This window comes from Tinamus guttatus, unplaced genomic scaffold (assembly GCF_059628265.1).
Source record: "Tinamus guttatus ecotype Peru unplaced genomic scaffold, ASM5962826v1 Tinamus_guttatus_pri_ptg000402l, whole genome shotgun sequence".
NCBI classification, from domain to species: Eukaryota; Metazoa; Chordata; class Aves; order Tinamiformes; family Tinamidae; genus Tinamus; species Tinamus guttatus.
This window is the reverse complement of record NW_028288936.1, coordinates 2,475,197-2,495,731: the sequence shown is the minus strand read 5'-3', so window position 1 is coordinate 2,495,731 and position 20,535 is coordinate 2,475,197. Positions and strand designations below refer to the sequence as shown.

The 20,535-nt window shown below is 41.6% G+C and overlaps 1 protein-coding gene across 1 annotated transcript; it reads right to left on the bottom strand.

Moving 5' to 3' along the window:
* Positions 1-4,387: 4,387 nt before the first annotated feature.
* Positions 4,388-12,892, bottom strand: RAB23 (RAB23, member RAS oncogene family). The gene is made up of 6 exons (XM_010228070.2): positions 12,694-12,892; positions 11,791-11,876; positions 8,119-8,275; positions 6,518-6,600; positions 5,574-5,666; positions 4,388-4,826 (listed from the first exon to the last, which is right to left on the bottom strand). Exons 1-6 carry the CDS (start codon positions 12,846-12,848, stop codon positions 4,687-4,689), a joined length of 714 nt encoding a protein of 237 aa, XP_010226372.2. The 5' UTR covers positions 12,849-12,892; the 3' UTR covers positions 4,388-4,686.
* Positions 12,893-20,535: the final 7,643 nt, after the last annotated feature.

Here is a 20,535-nt window from a genome sequence, read left to right as displayed (position 1 = left end):
ACATGCAGTCAATCAGACTCAGCGGGTGTAAGGCACAACTGAGAAAGTCGAGTATAGAAAAAGAAGAACTACATTTACACGCCAAAGGGTTGGTTCTGGTAGCTTCTGAGGAAAGCAGCGGGATTATTTTCTATTTTCCAGTATAATCCAGTGATCCGCAAGCATGGGACGGTCTCTCAGAGGTGACCACATGGCAGGTGCTGCGGGGGTGGCGTGGAGAACAGCGACAGGTAACACTGGGCTAAGTTAATCCCTCCTGGGCCAGCAATGCTGCTTGCACGCAAACCCGGACACAGGAGAGGCAACAGGACACAGACTCAAACACTGTGAGTTCTGCTCTCCTCAAGCCCCTGGACTAGGCACCTGTTAATTTTCAGAAAAATCAATCAGGTATCTTCGATGTATCAGCAATATTCTAATGCCCTTTTCAATGCCTACAGCCATTCCTAGGGTTGCTCATCTCAGCCGGGGCACTCTGTGAGCTGCACTAAAGCACGGAAAAAGCAGAGGGCAGCCCCCAGGAGCGGAACAGAGCACCCGCGTTTGCCCTGGCACCCGGGGCAGGAGGAACCCAGAGGCAGGAGCTCGGAAGGGCCTTTCGGCTGGACAGAGCGAGGTGCCCCCGCTGGCGCCCCGGAGCGGCTCCAGCACCCAGGGACAGAGGGAGCGGAACGGGGCACGCACCCTTCCGAGCAGCCACAGGGGTAGAACCACTGCCCGCAAAGGAGCGTGACTGCGAAAGGAGGGAGCTGTGTCAGAGCGGGCAGGAAGCAAATAGAAATGTCCATACACTGCTGTGAAACAACCGCTGTCACTTACAGAGAAAAGCAGAATTAACTCCTGGGGGTTTTCAGACAAACAGCATACACAGAATATTTTAAGCATTTATTTTTCCACTTGAGGATTAACTGTGAGTTACACTGATGTGTTTTTCTAAAAATATGTTACATTAACTTGAGTGCATGAAGATGATAAAAACACTTATATACATGATCTGTTTCAACCATTCTAATTCACATGGACTTGAAAATAGAGTGAACAATTTATAACCTTTATTTTAGCAAAGAGAACAACATTTCTCCTGGTCCAGATAATTCTTTTCTTTAAACATTTTGACCAAGTTGAGTTGGTTCTGCTGAACATTTATCTCCGTAAGAGACAAGGGGAATGTCACAATACTCACTCCCCTAACCACGCATTACCCTAATAGTATTAGTACCCTGAGAATGAGGCTAATTTAGTGCTGCATAAACAGGACTTGACTGGTGTTGAGGTGACTGTCTCAGCTCTCATACAGAACACAATTTATTACTTAAAACTATTTGAAAACTCTCTTCTTTTTCCCTAACACTGTTTAGGCCTAAATGAATAATTCCTACTTTTTTATTTCCAGTTTTGATTATGTATTAGGTGCCATATTTAAGAAGGAAGTATTTTCATTTGTAAGCCTCAGATGCTAGTTGAGCACATAAGGAGATGGACACAAGCGATACTTTTGATGGAAATAAGGTGAGTAGTTTTGCTGAAATGCAGCTTATTGGCCCGTGCTTGCTCTCCGTTCGATGCAGGAGGAACGTGAAGGGACACTGCATGTCAGGTATGCGGTAGCCCAGTGGCAGAAAAGCACAACATACTTAAGGATAAAAAGAAATAAACAGGAAATCAGACTGACAGTGTGGTAATTTGGGCATTTTGACCAAAAAGGTCAGCTTTGCCTTAAGAAAGCTCTGAACCTGTTCCACACGCAGAGGTCCGGTGCGAGCCACCCCGCAGCCCCGAGGTGGGTAACTCGCTGCTGGACAGGGGAGCCTCCGGCCCCACGAGCGCCCCTGCCATGAGGGACCTTTCCCTCACCAAGGCTTTAACCACCACTGACCTTTTCCACCTGCAGGACCGGCCAAAAGCCAAGAGCGCCAGCCAGACACCTCCTCAAGGAGGGCACCTTGACGAGCAGCTCCGGTTACGTAAACTGAGGACACGCTAACGAGCACTGAGTGGGAAATGGGGCAATGTTCACGATAAAAATCACTCGTGAGGGACTTGGACTACCCAAGGGCTAAAGTTTAGGCCTTTCTCATCCGAAAGTCAAGACAACCTCCCACTAGGCAGGGATGTGAATACCCAAGAAGCCCACAACACGCAGAGAACTTCACTCGCTTCACACCCACACGCTGCAGCCAGGAGGAAACAACACACACTTTAAGCAATGTGCATGCAAGAGGCCTCCTGACAAATGCTACCTCGGGAGCTTGCAGCTCTGTCACACAGTGCTGACTGAGCTCTGGGCAGGACAAAGCAAAAGCCACTCCAGAATTAAGACAGTGAGAATTAAGTGACTGGTACCCGGTGCTGCAAATACATCCTTAGGTTAAAGCCAGTAAGTACTAAATTACATCTCCTAAACCTTAAGTAGTCTCTCAGGTCTCCATCTATGAACATTTCTATACAGTTTTCAGTTCTTAAAACAGTGGTTTATAATGACAGACCCCAAATATGAATGGCTACTATATGTAATAGTACAATGTCTAAAGCATAATATGTAACAGTACAACTGTTCATCGTAAGCTCAGGCGACTTACTTGTCAGGACTCTGTACAAAATTAAATAAACAACAAAAAAAGATGTTTCAAACACTTGGTGGTTCTGTTTGCTTAAAAACAAACGAACAGAAAACTGGCAAGCAGACAGTGAAAGGGAAGAGCTTCCATGTTGCAAACATCTGTAGCAGTAACGTAGGCAGTAAGATGATCCCATTATGTACAGTTTTAAGTCTCTTGGTCACCAAATCCTCAATACTTTGCTTCTCAAATTGCTAGAGCAGGAGGGACTCAACCCTATTTACACACACACACACAGCGACTAAACGCACTGGTATGACAACGTCAGGGCCCTTTTCCACAGGCGATGCCCACGACGCGCTGCGGCACCCCCGGCTGTGCTGCGGCGCAGGGAGACGCTGCGGCCGCCCGTCCGCACGGAGGCTGCTCGGCAGGAAGTCGCAAAATACGGAGCTGAGGGACGCCCGGCGTCGGGCACAACCTGCCGCGGCTCCCTGCTGCAGGGCACGAGCACCGCTCAGCTCTGCCCGCTGACCCGGGCATCAAGAAGTCGAGCTGCCCACGGGGTTCGCACAGCGAAAAGCCTCTCCTCCCGACACACACAGGACCAGTCAAATGGTCTGCAATCTCATACACAATTAAAAAAAAATATTAAAAATCCTTTTTTTTTTTTTCTTGGAGTGTTTTGCATTTGTTACTGTCAAGTTAGTTATACAAATCCCAGAAAGTTAAAATTGTTCAAGAAACATGTAAACAAAACCGTTATTTTAAAATTGATGCATGTTTGGAGGCAGATTAAAAAGTGTCTATTCTTGGTAAATAAGAGATATCTTGATCTACATTTTTAAAGCACCTTAGTGATTTAGGAGCCTCAGCCCAAACAAATTAAATTTAGATTTGGGCTCCTAAAAGTCTGAATCACTTCTGCAAGTTACTTAAGCACTTTGAAAGATTTTGCCATGTCTCTCATCTTGCAGATGCTGATTAGCTTTTCCTTAGCCCACAGCTAGCTCTGAATTCATGAAAGCACTAAAGAAAGTCTCTTTAATGTATTTCAGTCACCAGCTCCAATTTCTTGGATCCCCCACAGTCCAGTTTATGATATCTAAGAGAAATTTCTCCAAGGAACTTAGACGTTCTGTGACACCACTTTGCACGTTCTTTTCTTCATACACAAAACAGCATCTGGCCACCAAGTTTTGGACAGGAATATGACCAGTTTTATAGGCTCGATCTGAATAACTGTTAGCGTCAGAGATCGGGTTATTTGTTCAACCTGTTAAGACCAAGAAAAACAAACCTACAAGCACATCTAGCGCAGCATTAGGTATAAAGTAGTAACATTTTTGGCACCGTACATTTTTAAATCTAAGCTGTTAGGCCCAAGGTGTAGCAAGTTACACAGTACCAACTGGGAAATTCTCATCTGAAATGGAAAGCTTCTAACAGAAAAGCTATTTTAAAAGCCATTAGCTGGGCCGCACAGTAAGTCAAATAAAGTATATGCTTGAATTTAGCCTAAATATCCATACCAAATGTTTACACATAGACCTTAACATTCATATAATACAAGTATATTGCACTAACAGAACTGCCAGCATCTGTATGAACACATACAGTCCGGCGTAAAGTGTGACGTCTTCATCGTGCTCTTCATGTAACATTTTAGTGTCCCGGCTAAGCAATTCTGTCATGGTTTTTATTTTTTCCCCCCTTTTTTATTATTTTTAATTTAGTTGGAAGTGGTTACTTCACCTCGGGCCACAACAGTTTGCTCTGCACCTCTATTGTAAGCATTATCCTGATGTCAAATGTGCCTCGTAGCTCTGCAAAGCCGAGTTCCCGGCTCTGTGAGCGATTCCCGCACCCCGGAGAATCTCACTGGCTCCATCCTCAGGAAGTGCGTGGGGCAGCCATGGTCCATATTCCTGCCACCAGGTGTCCCACTCCACTCACCAAAACGCATCGCGTCAGCAATTCCAATGAAATCCACCTCAGAGGGCAGACCCCGAGGCACAAGGGACTCGCGAAGCTCCGGTAAAAGCCCCGCAGCCGCGGGGTCCTGCGCCGAGCGAGCGGCACAACTCGCTGTCCTGCTCCCTGCCACGCTGCTCGCCCCGGCAGCGACCTACAGGAGGCTGCAGTTGCTGAAGGGACTTCGGCTCTTCTTGGTCCTCTGCTTGTTCGGCTTGAGGTTGACGACATCGCCGCCGTTGACGGTGCTACAATTCTGGCTGCAGGGACTTCCGAGGGCCGCGTTAAACACGCCTGCAGGGTTTAAAGGAAAACGCTTCCGTTTCCTCACGCCCTGCAGCACAGCACGCTACAGCCACGGCCCAGCAGGGCAAAGGCAAACTCCAGCTCCTGGAGGTTTTCTCTCTCCTTGTGGTTGCTCACTCGCCTCAGCGTGAAGGGAGGCAGCTGGAAGCGTCGCCTGCAGCCCCTGGCAGCCGAGGGGCAGCACCCACACACCCTCCACCTGGGGCAGCCACGGCACCCTCCCCAAACCACACTGCAACAGAGCAGGACAGCTCCAAGGTCAGAACCTTGCTGAGGAGAGCTCAAGGGAGAAGGCTGCACAGGCAGCAATGACCCAAGGAAAACAAACCAACTGCCTTCAGCGTGCTGTAGGGAAGAGCTACAACAGGCCAGCGTTCCCTCGCAAGAGGCAGAGCTTACAGAGCCCTGACTGCGTGCCAGACGTTTTCCCAGAGTAAACCTGCACCAAGATCAGTAACACTAATACTAATCTTTTTTTTTTTAAAAAAAAAAAAAAACGAGCATCCTATCTCAAGTGCTTACACAATGCTTGGTTAAAAGAACTTAAAAATTGCCAAATCAATATATTGAGCTTTCTAATCAGCGCCAAAGTTATTTTGCAAAAGGAAAAGAGACAGTATACGAAGACAGGGAAGTATTAATTAATTTCTGTTAAATCCAAAGGGATGCAGAAGAGACCATGTGCTGTGATAGCAGATGACACTGTCATCTCGTTTCTTACCCCAGTGTACTTACCAATCTTGTTACTGCTGGTATGCACTACTTCTGGATCTTCAGCTGTTTGTTGCTTGAGCCTTTGAAGATACTTATCAGCCAAATATTTAAAAACTGAAAAGTTAAAAAAAAAAAAGTATGTGATAGTATGCTTTAAAAAAAGTCTTCATATCAATAAAAATATCCTTATGCCCAAAATATGCTTGGTGACAGACCCTTATATGTCTAAGTGTATAAATGACCTAAGATTCTTAATAGTCTGCAACTTATATGAGAATTTTCAGAACCTTTATAAGTCAGTTACTTACAGTTGTAAATACCAACTCATTTAGAATAGATAAGAAAAAAATGTTTTTGTGTATGTAGAAAATCTGTAGAAATTTTGCTTTCCGATTTGAAAGATATTAATGGTGGAGAAACAAGAAGTTTATTTCTAAGTTTCTCTGATTGATTAAAGAAATAAAGGAACAAAAAAAAAATCAGTCAGAGACAGAATTTCATGCTTATTCAAAACTACTCCACAAATGATAGGGGCTGAAGCATAAATGTTATGAAATTAAATATATATATTAACAAATGATACTCAGGAGTTGGTATCACCAGTAGAAAAGAAGGCTGCAACAGATCCCATTTTAAAATACAGTTTAACTATTAATGAAACTATTAAATAGTTACCTTAATTATTTATTAGCTATCATGACCTAAGCTGTTTAGCAATTGCCTCTTGTAGCAACTGAGGTTTCCCTGTGGTGCACTTCTGCAGCTCGGTGCCTGCTGACAGGCAGCAGCGCCTGCGGGCACTGCAGCTCCGGCTGCGGAGCCGCTCCGGGGGCGGCAGGCACCGCTCCGGGGTAACCCAGCACGGCTGTGTCTGGAGGGCCAAACCCCTGAGAGCACAGGCGAGCTCCGAGCTGCCCCGGCGGGCGGAGGGGACACGAGCGACACCCGCTCGCCGTCTCTCTCACCTTCTGTCACGTTCAGATCTTCTTTCACAGATGCTCGGTAGAATCTTAATTTTAGCTTTTTTGCCAGTGCTTCTGCCTCTTCACTGCACAAAAGGAAAAGACATTATAAATACTGATTTCGTCTGTCAGCATTTATCAATATTTACAGACAAAATGCTTTGTGGTTAGTCAAAAAATGGCAAGGCGGGTTAAGAAGCTGTGAACGTACTGATGTACCTGATACTTAATTGCTTTATAATATTTCCACTACAATAAGAAGATATTCTGCAGCCAATTTCCTTATGGCCAAAAGTGTTTGCATTTCAACATATATTAATTTTAACAACTAGAATTCCCCAAAAGTGCAAGACAAGTGTCAGTGAAACCAAAAGGAGGTTGTAACTGTACGATATTGAACAACAGACTCAGAACAGGGGCCACTACAGCAAAGTAAAACCAAGCAAAACACCCAGTTCTTAGATATATTTTAGTAAAGCAGTAAAGTAGATGATGCAATCAAATGAATATAGAAATGAAATCAAGAATTACTTTTTTGTGAAGGAAAAAAAAATCAACTTGTGCTAAATTTTAAGGAAAGGCTGAGGGAAGTGACAAGAATTTCATGAAGGGAAACAATGTCACCAGAAAGATCAAGTTGCTGAGGGAGACGAGGTATTTTGAGGACAAAACCTAAGTGACATACCATAAACAAAGGAGGAGCTCAAATGCAATTTTGCTTTTCCTTTGGAAAATCCTCAGTATTCTGTGCAGAGGGAGTAGAAGCTGATTTACACCATCAGTGATGGCAAACAGAGAACAGGGAGAGCCAGTGGAAGAAACAGCAAAAGGAAGAAATAATTTAAATCTCTCAGGAAGATGGCAGAAATAAAGAGGTAGAGAATGGTCAGCCTTATCATGAAGTATTTTCCACAGAGTATGCTGTTAAGCTGGTTTTGTAGCAGAAATGAATGAGGCACAAATACAAGAAGTAAGGCAGAACGGACTGACAGTAAAATCTATGAAGAAAAATAAAACGAAGAAGGATCAGCACAGTGCAGTTTGAGAATATCAACAGACAGATTTCTATAGCAGATTTATGTTTTGATAAAAATGGGCAAAAGAAGAAATTCAAGAAAGGTGAAGACTATTATGATACTTTAAAGCAAAACAAAAATTATTTTTATCAATTTAGCAAGTGCCAACTATCCAAACTAGATTTTGTAAATTCACTGGTGCACAGCAGAGTTTAACAGCAACTAGAATTTTTATCAGGAAACTCACAATTTTAGAGCTTCCTATTTAAGAGAGGAGAGAATCCTATCATGGTACTGTCAAACTCTTTGTGTCATTCCTCTGATTCTTAAGACAACAACATGAAGCAAAGTTCCTAGCTCGGCAAGCCCATCTGCCCAAGGAACTACACTCACACAGGATCAACACCACCACTGTTTCCATGGCACCTTTCCACACAGGTTCTAGGCTTGATAACCTGGGTATTATCAGCTTTCACATGGAAATCTCATATTTTTTTTTAAAGTGTGTGTGTATGTGTATATATATATATATACATATATATGGGAATGTAAGGTGTACTTTAAAAAACAGCATCATAAAATTCCTACTTCTTTATACAAGAGTCATCAAGGAGATCAATCTTATTCTGTACAAGCACTGTGGGAATGTCTCCAACTTCAGTCACCACCTTCTCCTTCCAGGTAGGGATTGCTTTGAAGGACTCTCTGTCAGTCGTAGAAAACACAAGAACACAAGCCTGGGCACCTGAAAATATACAGCGCAATTATGAAGAGAAATATATAAAAATCAACCAATAATCAAACAAAAGAGAATCACACAAAATAAAGTGTATTTGAAATGCAAGTGTTTTTCCAGTTTCTCACGTAAAAGTTAACTTTTATTAGCAGCTTGTATCAGACTAAAGGTAAGAAAGTTCTCAAAATGTAAAGTAATAAATTGCTATGTTATTTTGATCACTGTTCTCATTCTTCACTATGGTTATGGGCCTCTTACCTTAAGCTATTCCAAGGTAAGGAAAGGTATGTAAGGAAAAGGAGTAGAAAGATTACTGGAAAGGACCAGAAAAGGGCGCTGTTTTATTTTTACTGTTTCAAATTGCTAAATGGAAGCTAAATAGCAAATATTTTTTTCACAGTACTTGTAAAACTCACTACAGATTATTTTTAATGCTACATTTTGGATTTTAAAAAATAACCAAAAAATATCAGGGAAAGTTGTAGTTGAATTATGTCATTTAATAGCTCTTTGGAGAAAGTAAGTATATTGTTAATTCATGCTCATTCTATCACAGTACTAAAGATGATAAAGGTCTTTTGACTGTTCTTTGCTATTCTCAAGAAATAACTTTCTTTTCATGTCAAACACATGGAGAAAAACTATTATTTATACTCCTTTAATGTATTTAATAAAATATTTCTATATTTTTGCAAAAAAAACTGACAAATGATATTTGGGATTCAGCAGTGTTATCTTGTGGCAAATGCTCAAGTCTGAAAAAATATTTCATTTTACCAATATAATTTTTATTTTACCTACAAGTTTCACTGAGTATCCCCAGCTCCTGTGTTGTTTGCTTTTGCATCTTTTTGACACAAATTGCTTGATTTTTATTAGGTTTCATTTTATTTATCAGTTTAGGGCCAAGCTTGGTTTTGTTTTACAAAAGTTTTCCTGTGCTCTTTAACATTCTTCCACCAGCCTTCCTAGTTTTGCTGGATATGTTTTTTATACAGAATGGTAAGAACCACCCCCAGAATTTTACCTTAAATTCTACCAATAAAACTGCAGCAATGTAAAGTCTTCCATAATTTCCTCTATCTTTTCTTTTTTTTCGGACTGAGAAGTGTGTGTCCGATATTGCCTCGAAAGACAGCAACGTGGCCAGAACACATGGCTGAGCATAGCTAGCATGTGAATAAAGTACCTGTCCAGCTAGGAAATGCATGACTGACATAGATAGAAGTGGATAAACAGTAAGAGGAGGTGTGACACAACAAAAAGTACATACAAAGCTTTTCCCAAAACTGTAACTTGGCGCTGCTGCACAGTTTGACTTCCTGTGCTTGACACTGCTTATGCAGCTACACGGGCTACTTCCCACGTTCCCCTGCCTGAAGAAAACCCACACAACCAATGCCCTGTCAGCTGCAGTTCTGCTTCTGGGTGAGGCCGAACACACGCGGTGCCGGGACAAGACGAGGCTCAGGGCAGCGTGTGAAGCACCGGCCCCCACGCTGCGATGCCGCGCACGGGCCAAGGTCCCTGCGTGGGCCAAGGTCCCTGCGTGGGCCAGGGTCCCTGGGAGCAGCAGTGCCGCGCGCGAGGGGACGGGCCCAGCGCCGCCGCAGGGAGGCTGCAGCACAGGAGGACGGCAACGGCCGAGGCAACAACCCGCATCTACCCACCGGCACCCTGCCCGAATCGGGAATGCATCCCAGGCACACCCTTGTTTTCCCAAAGCACTTCTGTACCACTCTGTTTGCAGACCTGCTGCTAAACTAAAACTGTGTTCCAGGCTCTTAGCATGTCCCTCATCCTTCCAGAGACAAAGCTCACTGTAAAACAGTCACCACGCCAAAGAGCCCGAACTGCTGAATATCCATAACATTGTCTCCAATGTGCATCTGCAAGCACTTTTATGTTCCACTTCACTGCAATCTCATCAGTATAAAGAACTTTAAAGGCAGGGTTCAAACTGCACCACACGGGGTTTGAGCCATGAGCAGAATTTCAGGATTCCCAAACAGATGTTTTTCAACCACCAGTTTTGATTTGGGAAGCGAGGCCAGTAAGCAAGAAAGAAGAAAAGGATGTTGGCCTGAAACAACTGAAGACAATCTTAATTCAGCACTTCAGAAACCCTTCAAATAAAGCACACACCTGAGCGGAAGGTTACGAGAGTGAAAAGGAAACTCAAAGATATTCAGGTACTAATTTCTAATCATTTTAAATTCACAAGTTCAACTTGTAAGCTGTACACTAAGAGAATGTCCTGTTTCACATATAAGGATAAAAAGAAATGGGAAAAGCGGAAGTATCTTTTGTTGAAAAATGATGATCATTAATTACAAGTGACAGCCAGAAACATTAGCAAAAAAAAATCATTGTTAAAACTCTATCATATTAAAATGTCAGAAGACTATACAACTGTGAAACAGTAAGGCATAACTATTACTTTTGTCTCCAAATAAGAAAATTTCTCTAAGATATTATACCTCACAAAATATGTTTTTCCTGCTATCAGGTAATTAGTTTATGAGAGGAACATGGAGTTTTTGCTATCTTAGTCATTCACATGTCACGTTAAATATAAAATCAAACAAAACTCACACCATTGTTAAATTATATGCAAAGAAGTCTAAGCAAGGAATCCGTAACAGATTGAAGAGAAGATAAGCTGCCTTTATACAACTGACTAATGTAGTTTCTATTTATGAAGTAAATATACTTCATAAGTAAATACATTTCATAATATATGAAGTATATTTACTGAAATAGGGAAATATACTGAAGTAAATATATATGAAGCAAATACTACCCAGCTGCATTAACATGCTGAAGAGAGTCTGCACCAGCAGTTGAAGCACGGAGCTTAGTAAAGTATTTTTTCAGGGTGACTGACCGGTGGATTTTTTTTTTCCCCTTGGATTAATTTTTAAGTGCTAGAATCATAGTTTTTGGAACATTTACTAGTATGTTTCTTACAGGAGTAAGCAAGTGCCTTTAAGCAAGCGCCTTTAGAGGAAAAGTATAAGGACAGAAAAGTCAGAAACTGCAAATCAAAATTAGAACACAGAAATTCCTGAGTTCTGATCTCATTTCTCATTCCATTTCCTCACTCCTATTGCTGACAATAAATACTCCACATCAGGACCAGAAGTTGCACTTGCAACTAAAAAAAAAAAAAAACACCTATCTTAAAATTCATTAAAGAGGCTACTGGATCAAAAATACAAGACAAAAACAATAAAGTTAAATTGTGTATTAAGTTGTTGGAATGCCTACATACAGTTTCCATTAAGCTTTTAGTCTTATTTTGTTCAATGTTTTTTGAAGAGAAGTACTAAGTATCCTGCATTGTGGCATTTAAGTCAGGTATCTTGCATGAAAAAGAAAACATTCAGAATTGAATTAAAAAAAAAAAAAGTGAATAATACATTCTTTCCACATACATCAAACAACTGGAATTCTTATTAAAGGGAGAGGAAAGTATCTTAAAAGACTGAAAAGAAAGAACAAATAACAAACAGTATTTTCACCTCGGTAGTAGGCCTTAGTTATTGCATCAAATTCTTCTTGACCAGCAGTGTCCCATAACATTAGCCTGACATCCTCATCATTAACTCTGAAATAAATGACATAATTTTGTCATTGATACAAAAGCAATTCAAAACAACTGACATAAAAATACTTTCACCTTCACAATATATTTGGATAAGAGTAATTTAATTCAAGTTTAATTTCATTTAATGTAATTAACTTAATATGATGTTTCCATGCCATGGCAACAGGCCCTTAATTTCATCATGTGCTATTTCTTGACAATTCACATTACATTTTTCTCTTTTTCTCTACCTCTTCCCTTCCTACCAAAAAAATGAAGATATCAAAATATAAGCTTATGTGTCTGAATAATGATCTTTTTGTCTTTTTAATCAGCTCACATGATTTAGAGAATATGCTTCTCATTACAATATTTTGTTTTGTTATCAAATATAATTGGCTTCTATCTGCTTGTATTATGTATTTAAGAAGTTTAGATCTATACTGAACTTATTTTTCCCCACACTTACTTTACCTATTTTGGTTAATAAATGTGTACAATCATTTTATCACAAGCTCTTCCACTTTAGATAAGAAATTAAAACAAAAAAAAAAAACACACAAAAAACAAGTGGTATAAGATGCATGAAACCTGATTAAAAAGCTGAATATGACAGAGCTTCCACTCTTAATTTGTGTTTGAATTATAATTCTAAATCTTAGGTAGAAAATGAAATGCTATTTTAGCCCACTCTGCAAAAGAGGAAACAACTCCCTTTACTTAGCTTTAGAGACAACAGACATCGTTTTTCAAGTCTTCATAAACCCTAAGGTTAGATAAGAAAAAGGAAATAGAGGGAAGGCACAAATAAATTACAAGCCATCTGTTCAATACATACTGAATTTGTCTTTCCAGGAAATCTACCCCAATAGTTTTCTTGTAGTCTTTTGTAAAAATGCCCTTGCAGTATCTCTGAATCATACTGGATTTGCCAACAGCTCCATTTCCTACTACCACCACTTTGATGGCCACCTCCATATCTTCTTCCAACATCTTTGCAGCTTAGGCAATCTTCTGACTACCTCAGGGATACCTCAGTTCTGTAAATAAATAGCTATGTTTAGTATGTATAGTATGTTTAGTAGGTATAAACATACTAAAAATAGAAAGCAAGAGGAAAAATGATTATGCACTAGGATACATAAAAACCTTACAGTTTACTTCCAGTTCTGCCACAGGCCCTGTGTGAATGACCGTGGACAAGTGATTTACTGAATCTCTACTTTTACTTACTATTTACTAACTATAAATGGAAATAACAGTTAATAATCTAAATTTTCAAAAGGACAGTTAAGAGAGGGATGGTGGTTCTTTATTTTTCTAAAAGCACTGCCTATGAGTCCACCCTGTAATATTATGTCTGTTTTGACATACAGATAATAACATACTACAAATAGTATGTTGTAGTACCAACAAAAAGCAGTAAGTGGTTCTGAGCCCATATTATTTTACTGAAAGGCATTATGTTGCTACTGGAATAACTTACCATACCAATTGAGAAATAAAGTTATTACTTCACTACGTGATAAGTATCGATATTAATAAACGAATAATATTAATGGATAAGCTAAAAAAAAAATCACAGTTACAATCACCAAAACGATTTGTGCCGAGACATCGTGCAAACTAGAGCTGTTTAAAATGTTTATGTCACAAACATCACATTGCATGTCATCCCTACGAAGTTAAATGCACATCTGAATTATAAGATATAAAATGCTTTAAAATACCAGAACACTTTTAATGCGTTTGGGGTCAAAAATTCAGTAACAAAAGATTCCTTTGGCACCTCCAGGCATTCAAATCACAAATCTGTTCAATTCTGTGGTTACATCCCTTGCTTCTTAGGGATTCCTCTAAGTTTGTCTCTCTCAGGAATGGGTAACCATCCCGACCAAATATGCACCCCTGTGCACCGGTAAGTGCTATGTAGTTACCACTCAATTAATTTTTGGTGCGTGAATCAAAACGCTAAACTTCCTAAATACTATTAGATAATGTTAATGCTGATAATAAATAAATAAATAAATGGAAAGATGATGCCGAATAATCCACCTCTCCCAAGATGCCGAGACAGGCTCGGGGCTTTGCAGCGGGCCGTCTCGCGGCCGCCCGGCGCCGGCCCCCGGGACACGTTTCGTTCCCGTTTCCCTCCCTTTTCCCCCGTTCCCCGCCGCGGGAAGCCGCGCTGAGGCGGAGCGGGGCTGCCCGCGCCGCGCAGCCGCCCGCACGCGCTCCCCGGTGCCGCTGCGATCGCCGCCTGCCCGCCGCGGCCCCGCGAGGCCCGGCCCGCCCGCGCATCCCGCTCACCTCGGTCCCGCGGCAGCGGCGCGGGCCGCGCTCTGACCCCGCGCGCGGCGGCGGCGGCGGCGGCTCCGCCTCGTGGGGAAGGAGGGAAGGACGGGGCCGGAGCCGGAGGCGGAGGGAGATGCTCCCGCGGCCGCCCCAACCCGGACGCACACGCCGCCCGGAAGCGCCGTCAGCGCTCTCGGCGCCGCCCGCTGCCGCGGAGGGGCCTCCCGACGCGCCCCGTTCCGCTCCCCGTTCCGCGCCGCGCCGCCGCGGGAGGCCGTTCCGGGGGACCTGACCGGGGCCGCAGTCCAACCCGGCCGCCGCCATGTCCCCCCGGCCGTCGCCATGTCCTCCCGGCCCAACGGCCGCCTTGGGGTGCAACGGCCACTGCCATCTCCCCCCAGCCCAGTGGCCGCCCGAGCCCGGGAGGGGGCAGAGGACAAGGCGGCCACGTGTGGCCGGTTTCCCTCCATTCCGGGGGAAGCTGTTGCCACGGCAGTTCCTTCTGGCACAAAAGACTTGTATTCCCACCTAGTAACGCACTTGGCTGTCCCTCCTCTTTGGTGTGGGGTCCAAGGAATGCAAAACTGAGCGTGAACAGCATAGGCTTCCCTCGGGCATTTGTTTAGCTGTTCTTTTTCACACATGCTGTTAAGGCAGCATATGTGCCTGTTGTGGCCCACGCGTTACTTAATTTTTTGACCAAGCTTGTTGCAAACTGCTGTGCACCGCTGAGGTTGGATGGTTCCCGAGGCTCTGTTTCCACCATGGCCTTTAGGTGTGCAAGAGGCCTCGACGCAGCGAACACGCACGTTAGGACAAAGCCGTCCCCACGCTGCGCTGAGCTGTGCCGCAGTGCCCCATGGCTCTGCTTGCCCATCTCCCCCTGGTTTGAGGCGGGGCTCGGGTGCGTGGCTGGATTCATCTCACCCAAGATCTGTTCTGTGAACGTTCGTACGGTTTGGTTGATCACCAAAGAAGCAGATGGACGGTTCCCTTAAGGTGCCCTAGTGAGGGAAGGCCGTGATGGCTTCAGGAGCGGGGTGGCCCCGGGCTCACAGGAGTGACGGAGCTCAGGGCTGCAACACTGCGCGTCGCAATGGGCTGCGCTCGTGGCTTCCTAAGCCTCAGGCTTCCTTTTTGCTATGCTGCTGCTTGGCAAAGATGTAGGGCTGAGAGACACTGTTCTCCCCAGTCTGGCAACTTGGGAATCAGAGCTACTGACGCCTGGGCTTTGTGGAGGTGTCAGCTGGATACTCACAAAACAGGCAGACATTCTTAGAAGTCATAACGCTCTTCATTGCTGGTTCTTCATTATCATTCTTTTTCATTTATATATTCATTTCTAATTTTCATATATTTCACAGATATATAAAAACGATGCTTCTCATGCTGAAGGCAGTGGTTTCTTTGCTTAGATGCTTAGTTTATGAGTAAGATAAATATAACAGGATAAGTCGCTGAAAGGGGTGCTTTCAGAGGTGCTACTGAAGTATCAGGTACAGGCAAGGTGTCAAGTAGAATTTCTAAATATATTTTTTCTACTAACTAAAAAGCTGGTAAAAAACAAAATATATGTGTTAGGTGTGTTATATGTTTTTTGAGGGATAAAAATTTAAAGAAAGAACTGGAAATACATGAAGAAAATATCAGTACTGAAACATAGTATATCAGCTAGTTCAGTTTTGTGTATTGAAGAATCCTATGCAGTTTTAGTATTTGCTATAGCTTTCTGTAGAAATGCATTTCTGTAAAGAAAACACTGAAAATGTTTAAATCTGTGTATTCAGAGTTACTAATAAATTTGTATTAGCAGAGATGTTTGTGGTAATGCAGTTGCTGCTCTTTTCATGTTCATGCTCATTTCAAGATGCATCCAGTGAATGAAATGGAGTGGTTGCTTGAGAAAGAGGGAACGGCACCACAGAAGGAGAAAATGCAGGTGTTAACCTCCATTGGGTAAGAGTTTGAAAACACTTCCTGGTAACACGTGGTTTCTTTAAGTCTTGACAAACAACAAAGATAAAAGACTGATAAAAGATGAAGGAGCTGAGTCAAAATTAGTAATAAAGGCCTTGAAACTAATATTTTCCTTAGCACCATATCCTATGGAAAAGCAATCATTCATATGATGAGTCTCCAAATCAAAATTTTAATGACCAGTGGAAAATGGGGAACACTAGAAACTGAAATTATTTAGGAGTAATAATAATAAAAAATACGCTTCTGTTTAAAATGTACTGCTGAAGATAACTGAAGAAAATTGTTTTGATAATGGTCAGAAAGCTTGAGTAGTTCCTTTTTATGATTAATTGCTTCATTTAAACCTGTCAGGATACATAGAGCCTTGTAAAGTATTTCAGAAAATACAATGCTCACTATAGTCAAGCAAAATGTCAGCTTTATTTATAGCTTGTTTTGGGGGAATGTAGCTGATGGAAGCATTTTGTTTGATTTTCCAAAATATGGAGCAGCAGAAATAACATACAAGTTCACAGTGTTAAATTTAGGCACTTAAGATTATCTAAAATAACACAGGCTGTGACTGTTGGATCTACTGAGGACTTGCAGCTTGCCTGGAAATCAGAGGAGCTGAAGATTCTGAGCAAACTGCAAAGCTCTATTACCTGTATATACATGTATGCATACGTATATACCTACCTTATGGTCATTTCTCCTTCATATGCAAATGTTGACCAAAGTGCATTGGGAAAATACATTTGCTGTATGTGCTATGGGTAAAATGTTGACAGAATTTCTAGAAAGAATTAAGCAGATAAAATAGAAATGAGATGCAAAGAAGGTTTCGGATCCTATGAAATTAAAAAAGATTCAAATTAACTGTATATTTTTTTTTAGTGTGAAATGTCTAATAGGGAATCGTATGAAATACTGCCAGTAGTCAGCATTGTTGTGGGAAAATTAGTCTGATACTCATCAGGAAAAAGTGAAAAGGTCTAAGCAGGAGAGAGAAAAGTCAGACACTTCCATTTCCTGTAGTCTTGAGAGACTGTTGAAAATAAGTACAATCGATCAAAATAAAAGACCTATCCAGAGACCTAAGCTCTAAAGAGTTATTTTTGCTACCTACTGTCATCTGTAAGTGCTTTGCAGACTTCTGTAGAGCTGTATTTGAATCCCCACGAGAAATTATAGAAAAATGTTCCTATCAAGAGCAGAAGCTCCCTAACAACAAGCTAATGCCTTTCAGGAATTGCAACCTCCAGGATGTAATAAGTGATCGATGAGTGAGGTAGCTCTCATACACAAACAAGACTCTTGCAAAGATAGTAGTTTTCTGCTTTTCCTCATAAAGAATTTGTCATTCATCAACATTTAATTTTCTCCACATTTTTAATATTCTTTTGAATCTCCAAAGGCTTTATAGAAAATACACCACTGGAAATACTCTTTGTGACCTTTTCCCAAGTTTGTGGGCTGATCTTGGCAGTTAGTACATGTGCTCAGCAGTCCAATAGCACTTGAAATCTGAAACGGCAGGAATTCGAGAAAATATGTACGTGTGAAGCCCTGTAATGAGCCTTGTAATGTATTTGTCTGCTTTTTAGAGTTCTATTATGGAGATACTTTCCAGGGAGAGGAACTATTCATAATTGTTACATTAGTAGAAGCAGAAAAGTTTGTCTTCATGTACAATGAATCCTGTGTATGTAAACTGTTTCTGAAGTAGGTTAATATCTTATGTGCTGCTGATGTAATCCTCTGTTATAGGAGCCATTAATTTACTGTACTGAGTACAGTGTCCTTATTTTTTGGAAGCTTTAGTTCTCCACGGTACAAATTTTGCATGCTAACTGGCTTGGAAACAACTGTATTCCATGGCTTTGGAAACAACTGTTGCTATGTGGACTGCCACATTGCGTCTGTTACTCCAACACAGCCTGTGAAATCTAGCGCATTTCGGGCAAAAAGTACTGTCAAAAAGAAAGTATGAAATCAGCAGCAAACAATTTTCTGTGGTGATTCACCTTTTTGAATTCAAGACACTGATTATTACCATCTGAATAATCCTTTGAAATGTTGCGCTACTAATGTGCAAAACAACACAGGTACTTAGGGAAAATGTTGCCATGATTTACTGCAGTAAAAGTCTCCTTGTATTTAGCATATGCTACAGATTTGTTTACATGATATCGCATCTGGTCTCTGATGTGAAATGCCATCTGTCTTGTATTCAGAAGCTAAGGAAAAGTAACTGCTTGATGATCTGTGTGTTCTGAGGAAATTAGAGTGGGTTTGCAGGTAATTTATATTATTAACATACATTAGAAATATTATAGGTTATACAGCTATCTTTTAACAGAAAATGGAAGTATAAAATGAAGATATTACCCTTTTGATATTTACAGTTAAAAGAGAACAGTAACCTGCTCTTGATGCTGGACCAACCATTGGCTGAATCCATGGAGACTATGTGTGATAATGTTTTCCACCTACTGTGATGGCCTCAGCTTCCTAATGCTCTGAAATTGAGATGTCCTATTATCGCACATTTTTTAGATGAGAATGTTTCCAGTATTAAATAGGATGCTTTTGGTAAAGATGAAAATGTGATGAGCTTTGAGAGGAATTGATATGTATTAAGGCTGGTGTATATTTTTCATGAAAAAATGCATTTTTTGTAAAGAAATCATTTGGGAATACATTAGTTGAGGGAAAAAAAAGTCATTTTCTAAAAATTTTCCCCTCCTTCCCCCTTTCACCAAAATATTTAGACTGAGTCTCTAGGGGAGGAAGGGCCAAGAAGCCGCAGTGGTCGCAGCAGCGCTGCCTCATTCTCCAGGTGAGGCTGGGGGCTCTCCCCATGGCAGTTCCTGGTGCAAACAGGGCCTTCTGTTCCCGTTTCCCTGTCCGCTTGACCACGGTGTAAGAGCTTAGGTCCTCGCCCTGTTCACCTCTGCACAAGTGGTGTTTCAAGTGCCCTTTCTTTCTCCCATCCTTGGCATATACGCCATGAGCATGAGGACCAGGGCCTTGCCTATCGCAGGGGATTCATATCCCCTGTGGCCAGGACACGATTGCAGCCGGAGCCAGTTGTCCTTTTCTTCTGGACTGTCATCATGCATCTAAATTAGATTTTAGATTGGACTAAGATGGAGGATCTAGCTGATTTCAGGAAAATAATTAAATACTGGGCTTCATAATGTAGAAATAGAAGATCTGTGGTCTGTAAGTAGATATGTTAGTGCTTTGGGAAATATGTATTTAAGGAACACAGTGGAAGGAAAAACAGCTTGGAAAAAGTAAGTTTCAGACCCATGAAACTAAGTTACTCCTGAAAAACAACTGAAAAATGTACTTTTCCTGTTTTCTATTTCACATTCATATATTGCTTATTTATATTGTTTCATCCATTGCTTGTTTACAGTGTATAGCCAGTTACAGCTGACACTGTTACAGGTCTTACCTCAGTATTCGCTTCCATAAGAAAAGCTCATGAGTTTTTTTCCCCCAGTGCCTGTTGGAATTGGTTCTACAGCTTACCTTGCAGTGGAAAATACACATTGATAAAATTCATGTCAACTCAAATATCACTGAAAAGAGGAGGAAGTTATTGCATAAGTTTTAGTTGAGAGCTGTGGTAACCTAGTAGGGTGCTGTAGCTTGTCTGGAGAAGTAGGTTGCCTGTAGCACCTGTCAACAGCAGGATTGATTTTCTCCGCATGCGGCTTCACTGAAGTGAATACAGCTCATGCTTAAATTCATAATGGCCCAGTGAGGCATTCAACTGCTGTGAAATGAGCAGACCACATCTTCAGAGGAAGCTGTAAAAAACTCATTTGTGAAAATCCACAAGTTGCTGACATATTGAAGTAATTGGGGCCCTCCAAAATTTCTTCTTCTGGTATCAGTTGAGTTAGAGCAAGACTGTATTTAGCCAAGCATGACTGTATGATTATTTTCCTAGCATCTAAATGAGATTTTACTGAAAATCTAAGTTCTGGTACATTTTAGTAACACCAGATCCAAATTCTGAGTCTACCTTAGTATTAATTTTTCTTTGGGGATATATTACACTTTTTAACTTCTCCTAGGAACACAAGTGACAAGCACCCAGATTATATTGTTTATCTCTAGTAGTGAGAAATTCACTTTGTGAATTGTTGTCACAAAATTGAAAGAACATGTTCTTGGAGGCCGTACTATGGAGGGCTCAGTATTTTTTGAGGGTTAGACTAAACTCCTTCTTTCTCACAGAGCATCCTTTATGAGGCACCTGTCCCACAGGGACCAGTGATGTCCTGCCTTGTATTTTTTTCCCCGCTGTTCCACATCCTCATGCTCCTGGAGTGGCCTCCTTTTCTTTTTGCTGTTTTTACTGGATTATTTTTGTATTGTACTTTGTTTGGTAAAGCTACTGAGGCTT

Bases quoted from the DNA above. Each gene is read 5' to 3' on its own strand.
- RAB23 (XM_010228070.2), bottom strand. From the start codon at position 12,848: ATGTTGGAAGAAGATATGGAGGTGGCCATCAAAGTGGTGGTAGTAGGA. The intron at 6,601-8,118 runs GTAGGAATTTTA...CCTTTTGTGCAG, and splicing joins GATGACTCTTGTATAAAGAA to TGAAGAGGCAGAAGCACTGG. The intron at 4,827-5,573 runs GTAAGTACACTG...TAAACCCTGCAG, and splicing joins TACCAGCAGTAACAAGATTG to GCGTGTTTAACGCGGCCCTC.